The sequence below is a fragment of the Lipotes vexillifer genome, unplaced genomic scaffold, assembly GCF_000442215.2.
Source record: "Lipotes vexillifer unplaced genomic scaffold, Lipotes_vexillifer_v1.1 scaffold395, whole genome shotgun sequence".
Lineage (NCBI taxonomy): Eukaryota > Metazoa > Chordata > Mammalia > Artiodactyla > Lipotidae > Lipotes > Lipotes vexillifer.
The window spans coordinates 8,877,251-8,885,523 of NW_006797390.1; the positions used below are offsets into that span (position 1 = coordinate 8,877,251).

The following is an 8,273-nucleotide window of genomic DNA, read 5'->3' on the forward strand; positions in this document are numbered from 1 at the left end:
GCCGTCCCCCCCCACCCCGCCGCCGCCGCCGCCGCCTCGGCTCCCTCAGCCCTCACCCAAAGGACCCTACGCCAAACGGGTGTCTTTCAACTCTGCTTGTCAAGAACTCGTTTTGCACATATTCTGTACGAGCCTCACCGTCCCCATAGAGCCAGGGCCCTGTGCCTTCACGGAAGGAAGGAGGCCGCGGCCAGGCCCTGGGGAGGGGAGGGCGCTGCAGCTCCAAGCCAAGGCTGGCCACCGCCCCCTGCGCCACCCGTGTCTGGACCCCCTTCCCACCCGGCCATGGTCACGGCCACGCCGCACCGTCGGCGCGGGGGGAGCGGGCACGCCCGCCGGGACAAGACCGGTGGTGCTGAGCGTCTGTCCAGCGCTCTTTTGTTTGGGGATTTGACATTTTTCTTCACAGCATGTTGCAGTTTTCATTTGGGGGGTTTTGTTTTTTTATACTTTTGTTTTCCCAGGGGGAGGGGAGAGAGAAGAGTGTTTACAAAGTTTTGCAGCCACACGCACCTTCCCGTTCTCACTTTTGCAAATGTAAATCGGGTTCAGTTTTGTTGTATTATTTAACGGTCCTGGTTTCCTTTTCTACGGAGGATTCAACAGAGCCGCCGTGGGAGAGTTTTACCAGCCGTGGTGTATGCCCAATAGTTTATCATTTCCTTAGGTAGTGACAAGATTTCTTCGGTTTGGTTTCATAATTTGAAGGTGATCAGCAATGCACTTGGTAGGGTCTTGCACAAATGTGTGTAGCAGCACGTGCCCGAGAGAGGAAGCCGCACGGGGTCTCTGCGAGTGTGTGTGCCGTGTGTACGGTGGGTTGTGTGTGTGCGGGCGTGGGCTGAGTCTGCAGCCACGCCACGCCCGGGCCGCCAGTCCGCCCGCAGTTCCCCTTGGGGCTTACGGGTGGGGAGCTCTAAATCTGGGGCCGTTTGAAAGCAAAAGCAAACCACTGTCTCTGCTTCTGAAACGGGAATCAGTAACTCTGCATTTTCTGTCCCACAAGATATGCAAAAACAATGCAATAATACTCATTTTAAAAACACAGTTGTGAGTTGTGTTGGCATTAAAACCGTGTTAAAAAAAACCACACAGAAATTTAAGGGAGAAACTCAGAGGCATTTTGCTTAGATTTGTTCCGTGTAATGTTTTACTGCATTGATGGTGTTTCTGCTGAAGAGACCGTTATACTTGAATTCAGGTCAGTCTCAGTATTTTACAAATATTTTTTTAAAACTGAATTGCAGTTGTGCCAGGCGAATATAATGAATTAAGTTTGTTTTTGGATTCACTTCTTGTATATTTGCTGCATGTAAGTAAATCATTTTGTATTTGGAGTGTGACAAGCTTCACCTCTGAGCTCTTAAGTGCTTTTCTGCGTGTGGCTGGGGAAAAAGGGGGCAGCTTTTCTTGTCATTTGTGTGACAAGTGCCGGCACTACCCGTGTGGGTCCCGACGCAAGCTTGGGCATCACTGTTTTGCATATCTTGTGTTCTCTTCCATTTCCCTCAGTTTTCCCCAGACGGGGTAATAGGTGCATCTGTGTCTTGCTTTGAGAGACCAGGACCCGTCTTTTTCCCGCGTCACTCTGTCTGCTCTGCCCTGGTTTTCAGAGTTGGAATTTCTCCAGGGAGAGCCCTGCACCGTGATGGGCCATGAGGCGCCCTAAGCAGCCTCTTTTATCACCGGGTGCCCCCTGGGAAAGGTGGTTGACCTTACCCTTCACCACCAACCCCCCCCCCCCCGGCACAAACGTTCCTTAGGGAAGTGCCCATTGACCGGGAGGGTGGAGGGGAGGGGGTCCTCAGCCGACAGCATGGGCCGGAGCCAGGCAGCAGGTGCATCCTGTCCGTCCAAAGCCAAGTCCATCCTGCTCGCTTCTCCATCTTTCACTCACTCTGGAACAGGGTCTCCTCCAGCCCACCCCTCGTGGTACGGCAGCCACGGAGGGACGAGGACCGGAGGCGGGTGGCGCGTGGGGAACTCGTGGTGAGGGCAGAGCCGGAGGCATTGTGGGGGCGTCTCTCCACCCCTGCACCCACCTGGACATCACCTGGGTGCTACATCCTTCAAACAGGTTCCAACAGTGACCGATTCGGGGGAAGCAGGACCCAACCGTTCATCCAGACCTTCCCCGTTGAGTCTCTTCCAGCCCCGGGCTCGCTCAGCCCTTCTTGGCGCTGACTTACGTGAGCAACTTAGAAGTCAAAGCCGGGCAGTGCCCGCGGCTCCGTGAAGATGAGTTTTTCTGTGGTGGACAGATGCGCACGCCCCCAGGTAAACACATACGAGGGCTGCTCCCTATTCCTCCAAGCCCAGCCCTTCCAGTCTCTGGGCTCCTTCTTGGTGCCATCGAGGTCTTGTAGGAGTTACATTCAGGTCCTTTGTCCCGTTTCCCTAAATGTCTGCCGCGGCTGCTAGGATTTTAGTTCTGATGGAGAGCGGAGCCCTTTGGGGTTGATACCTAGCTCTTTCTGTGCATTTGGCCCCTGGATAGAACCGTGGACTCTTAGCTGACCTCACACACGCCGGCACACACTCGGCCTTCTCGTGCTGTCTTCTGTTTTCCTTCTGGGCTTTTCGTCTGTGTCACCACATCTCAGCGACCGGCTCGTGCTGGGCTTATGCCAGCTACTCCCAGGGCTCCGCCAAGCGCATCACCCCCCATCACTGCACGCACTGCAAGCATGCTTCTCCTTTGCCGTCAGCTCTGTCTCTGTCGGGAAGACCCATCGGGGGGGGGGGGGGGGTCGGCACCCATCCTCCCAAGCCTCATCCGTGGCGTGGTCTCCACCTCTGCACCCAAACCAGAATCTTCCCATGACCTTGGAAAGCAGAACCATTGTGTCTTCTGAAGCCCTTGAGCGGCAGGAGAAAAGCCATGATGGCCAAGGACCTGAAGGACTTGAGGAGTTCAGGCTCAGGGTTTGGTGAAGCTGGTCTGTGTCTGTCCCCTGATGGGCCACAGCCTCTTGTTTCCATCTTAATCCTACAGTTACTCACGTGCTTGGCTTGATTCCCAGCTGTTTCCTTTCCACCCGCCTCCTAGAAGGTTCTTTTTGGTCTTGGGTTAAGATGCAGACATTTCCCCCAGATTTTGGCTTGATCCGCGAATTTTTCTCTGCTTTGCTTCAGAAGCTCTTCGTCCAGTCTCTTCCCTCATCCTCTCAGTCTGACTGGGACCCGAGGGTCTGCCTTACCCGTCTTTATCCTCCTCCACGCCGCAGCTTCCGAGCTGCGGGGCCTCGTCCTGAGCTGCCCATCACTTCCTGCCGGCCGTCCTCCCGCCACACCGTCTCCCCATCAGTTAGCTGAGGGCACCACACCCTCCAAGGCCAATGTACTGTCTTTCTGAGGACGAAGAGCCCCTGAAAGGGAGGAGCTTGGAGGTCGTCGAGGGGGTGAGGGCTGCTTCCCAGGGGCCAGTTGAGAGTATGTGCCCCCCCACCCCATAGGCCAAGAAACAGAGCGGAACTTAGACCAGCACAGGGAGGAGGCCGCGTGGTTGAGGCCTACAGCCTCGTCAGACCATCGTCACAGGCATTGCTAGGCATGGGGGTGGCAGCTCCGCGCCCAGCGAGACCTGGAAGGACGGGCGTGTCACTGTCCAAGAGGCCAAGGGCCGGGCGACCTGGTGTCGACCCTCTAAGCCGCTGGTCAGTAGAACCAGAGCCCAGGCCAGGTCTGTTTTTTTAAAGACCGGCCTCTGGTCTGCGGAAAGTGCCAGCACTGAACCGAAGGGAAACTGGGGCAAAAGGGGGCATGTTTTGACCCCCTGTGTCTGCTCCCGTTTTGTGGAAGGAAGTGTCCAGTGTGACTGCCCGCCGTGGCCGGGACAGCTGAGAGGCAGAGGCCTCAAGATCGACCATAGAAGAAGAGAAAAATAAAAGTGCTCTGGTGCTGTTTTCCCAGCCAAACCATTGTCTCTGGCCGATAGGGGTGTCTGCCACCCTGTCCCCCTCTCTGCGGACACTCCTCCCGCGTGTGGGCCACGGGCTCCAGTGGGACGACAGGCGGGCTGGGGGGATACCCCGAGGTCACCACAGGAAGCCAGTGCCCAGCTCTCCTGGCAGCTGCGCCCGCGTCAGGGTGGGCCTCCCTCCCTTTCCCCAGCCCCCCGTTTTCCCTCTTCCCCTGGTTCAGTGAGAGGGGGCGTATGAGCATATTCTAACATAGTTTCTTTGTGAAGCCATTTCTGGTTTTAACTTTATTTATTTATTTATTTTTGTTTCCAACGAGACCCCGCTTTGTGAGGCCAGGCAGCAAACCATCAGGTAAATGTGTTTCTGCCAGGGTTCCGCATCGTTGGGGAGAGACCTGCACCCCATACGCGTGCACACCGACACATGGTCTTGTACACGCGCACGCACCCTGACGGGGCAGGCGCTGGCCCTCGGGCTGGCACCAAGACGCCTGGCTTTGTCCTCCTCTCAGAAGGCTGCGTGCTGACTGGAGAGAGAAGCAGAGGTGCTCCCCCGGGTGGAAATGTGCCGTCCGGACTGAATTCTACTATGAACTAAATATCATTTCTCTTCATGGAGAAAATACCACCACTCTTAAAGTCAAGATTTTTTCTTGCCATGATTTTAGGAAGTTTGGTCCACAGCAGGTGGGTGGCGAAGCCCCTGAGGCTCCCTGGTGTCTTAGAACAGCCTCCTTGTGGGCTCTCTGAAGGGGAACTGCCCACTGCAGCGGAATGTATGGAATATACCGTTAGGCTGAGTTGGGCAAATCACTGAACCCTGAGAGCAGTCGGAGGTGCTACCATCCATGGGCATTCCCTTTCTCCCCTAAATCAGGGACGCCCAGATGGGGACTAGAGGGCGGAACAAGGGTTTGGATTGTCACATCAGCCGAGCCCACAGCCTCCTGTGGGTTGGGGCTGCCTTGCTGCAGGCGCCTCCCCTTTTGTGGGGCATCCAGGCACCCAGGTTTCAGAATAAGTAGTGTGACTTGGATGCGGCTCCTGGAAAGGTAGTGTGACACTTGGTCCACGTGAATCAGACATTTACGACAATTCACCACCTGGGAGGACTCGTGAGTGAGAAAATGTTTCACCGAGCTCACATCTGAGCCGCTCTGGGGTCAGAGGCTGCCTGTTTCAGGGGAGGGCCGTGTCTGTAGGAGACACGGAGGTGGGCACAGTGCCTCCCAGTCACGGTGCGGCCCGGAGGCTCCCGTTCCGCCATCCTCGGTGCCCCTGGGTTTGTGGGCCAGCATGAGGGAGAAGGGGGCCCGGCCTCGGTCACCACCCACTGCCCTGGCTCCTGAGGGCGTGTCCTGCGGGGCCCCAAAGCCCAGAGCAGGGGGCAGAGGAGGCCCTGTCCCTAGACGGGTCACTGGGTTCCAAGCCCCCCTCCCCCAAGATGTCCCACCATGGAGACACCATGCTGAGGCTTGAAAGGGAAAAACAGAACTTGGGACTCAAGGGTAGACGGTTTGCAAACAAACAATCCAGCACCAAGGTCTCCTTCAGAAGGCGGCCCCGGAGACCCAGATGCCGAGGCCCCTTACTGCCGGCACGTCAAGGGCATCCCACCCACCCTCAGAGTCTGGCCTTGATCACCCTGCCCTTCCCCCTCCACTGTTCTCCCAGAGCCTCGAGGGAATAAGGTCTGGCTCTGGAGGCTGGGATGTCCAAGGCACAAGCAGGTCTGGACTATTCTGTGATGTTGCAGCAAGAACCACCGTGGAAAACACACGTCCACTAAGAATCAGGGTGACGGGCCCCCCATTGGTTGGTGAAGCGCCAGAGTGTCTATTGCTGTCACAATTTCCCTGTTTTATTTTGACGCCCCTGAGCTACCAAGACAAGGGCCTCTGTGCGGGAGGTACGGACGCAGCCCCTCCACCCCCCTCGCCTCTCGTCCCGGCTCGGACCCCCTTCATCCTCCGACCCACCGAATCATGCTCGTTCTGAGAGGTCGGGGCCCCCGCCGCCGTCGCCCCTGCACCCATCCCCTCCCCACCCCCTGCGTCCCGTACACCTCCCTCCGGGCCCTGCGGCTTCACAGCCTCATGTTGTAAATACTGTTGTACAGTTTGTAATCATCAAATCACCCCAAGTCAGCGGCCTCGCCTGGGTCCCCTCTCACCTCGAGAAAGACCAGGGAATCGAGAAGAGCTTCAGGGCCATCTCTGTGTGAGACGCTATGTATATTCCTGTAAGATTGCATTTTTATCTAAGGAATGATGTTATTTAAAAAACAAACCAAAAAAAAAAAACAAAAAACAAGAATTGCAAATAAATTTCTTAACAATGTCTACGTTGGTTCGGTCGGGTCACCCCTCTCGCCTTCTCGTCCCGTTTCCTAGACTCACAGAAACGCCCTTAACTCTCAGACGACGCTCGCATCCTCCAAAGGGGCGGATGGCCAGGGGAACGCGGGGAATCAGACCCCGGGATGGTCTCCGACCTCATTTCAGCAACTCATCTCATCACCCAGCTGATGAGATGAAATGGTTAACAGAAAAATGGTCAAAGGTTGAACTTCCAGTGAAAAGGTTAACAGAAGAATGGTCAAAGGTTGACAAGGGACAATGGGAGAAATTAAATGATTGATCCGCAGAAGACAAGAGCTGCCCCCACCCCAAAATCGGGAAGGGCACAAAATTGGTTTTGAATGAAGGAGAGGGAGCAGGGAAGGAAGGGGAGAGAAGTCGGGGGATGAGAGCATGTATGTGAAAGTACTTTGGGGACTTTCCTGGCGGTCCAGTGGTTAGGACTCCACGCTTTCACTGCCGAGGGCACAGGGTCAGTCCAAGGTCGGGGAACTAAGATCCCGCAAGCCTCATGGCACGGCCAAAATATTAAAAAAATAATAATACTTTGAAGGCTATAAATAGGCAAGTTGTTTTCTTTTTTTTTTTTTTTTTGATTATTAAACAGACTCAGACAAACCTTTCAGAATAATTCCCTGTGTAAAAATAACTTGTCCCAGAAATAACGTCTTAGTTGGATACAGTTACGAGATTGTCCCCATGGACGATTGAGTCCATTCCGGCAATTACGAGTCATCGCCGCCCTCCCTCCTCCTCTGCTGGAGCCCCCTCGGCCCCAGCCCTGCCCCCCAACCTGGACCCTGGGCTCTGGAGTCCAGACTCGAAGGAGAGGAACACGCGTGGAGGCTACTTGTCCAGCTTCCAGAGCAGGAGCTGGGACCTCGGGTCGCGGTCAGCGGTGAGGCGTCACTAGGTAGCAGCAATGACTGAAGTGCCAAAGTGTGAGAATGATGCTTTCGATCGTCCGGAACAGACCGGAGACTTGCGCTGTGATGAATCTGCTCTGCTTGCATTTTGAATGCTTCCTCAAGTGGGACGGGAGGAGCCAGGCTTCGCCCTGGGTGTGGTCACCACACGAGCAGCCCTCACGCACGGACAGCCTCCCTGCTACTCTGCTCTGTGGGTCAGCGTGTAGGCCTGGCCAACCCCTCCCCCTCCTCAGGTCTGCTCTGCCCGCTTCCTCCTTTCTCCCCCCAAGGGGATGTGATTGTTGGTCTGACTGCCCAGAGAAGTCGATATGCATTGGGCCCATTACAAGGGGGCAGGATGGCTGTGTGGTGGAAAGTCAGTGGACACACCTGACACACTCTCCTGCGCTTGCTTTTTCCCGCCTTCTTTCTGTGTATCTCTGTCTTGCTCCCTGTTTGCACGCGGTTTGCCAGGTAGATGGGCTCTGCAGGCTCTCAAGCCCCTGCTCTCAGAGACCTATCTGGACCCATCAGCCCAAAGGTCAGGCTGCAGGAAATGGGGCTGGAAGACCCTCGGCTGCCCATGAGCCGGGTGAGGGGCTCAGCCCAGCCTTGGCAGAGCCCCACCGTGAACATTATCAGACACCTTTCCAGCTAATAATAAAAGGCACCTGTGCTTTTCATGGGCTGCAGCTCCTTGTACATAATTTCCTTTCTAATTTCTTTCTAGTCATCAGGTGAAAAAATTCCCTTGGAGCCGTGGCTCCATTTGGAAGCACTGAATGCAGCCAGCGCCGGGCAGGGTGCTGCTGGGACGGTCCCCACTTCTGGGATGGTGTGCAGGCCCCTTCTCTGAGCAGAGGTGCCCACTGTCCTTTGGAAGTCCCATGGGCTAGGAGCTCACACAGACGCTGAGTGGCCCGGAGAGGACCGAGCCAGCTGTCAGCCCCAGGGCCACACTTTTCCCCCTGCTTTATGACCCTGGGCTAGACCCTGTGGCATTTCTCCTTTGCTGGATGCCTTGAGGTCGGGTTTGTCAGGAGACAGGACAGATGTCCTAGAAGGGCCCAGGAGGCCATAGGG

At 55.9% G+C, this 8,273-nt stretch overlaps 1 protein-coding gene across 1 annotated transcript in view; it reads left to right on the forward strand.

The window, feature by feature from the left end:
* The first annotated feature begins 1,816 nt into the window (after nucleotides 1-1,816).
* Nucleotides 1,817-8,273, forward strand: part of IL17RA (interleukin 17 receptor A) — a 31,515-nt gene continuing 25,058 nt past the window's right edge. The window contains exons 1-2 of the mRNA XM_007469521.1: nucleotides 1,817-1,989; nucleotides 2,153-2,277. Coding sequence (XP_007469583.1) covers nucleotides 1,817-1,989; nucleotides 2,153-2,277 — 298 coding nt within the window. The remainder of the gene's footprint in view (nucleotides 1,990-2,152; nucleotides 2,278-8,273) is intronic.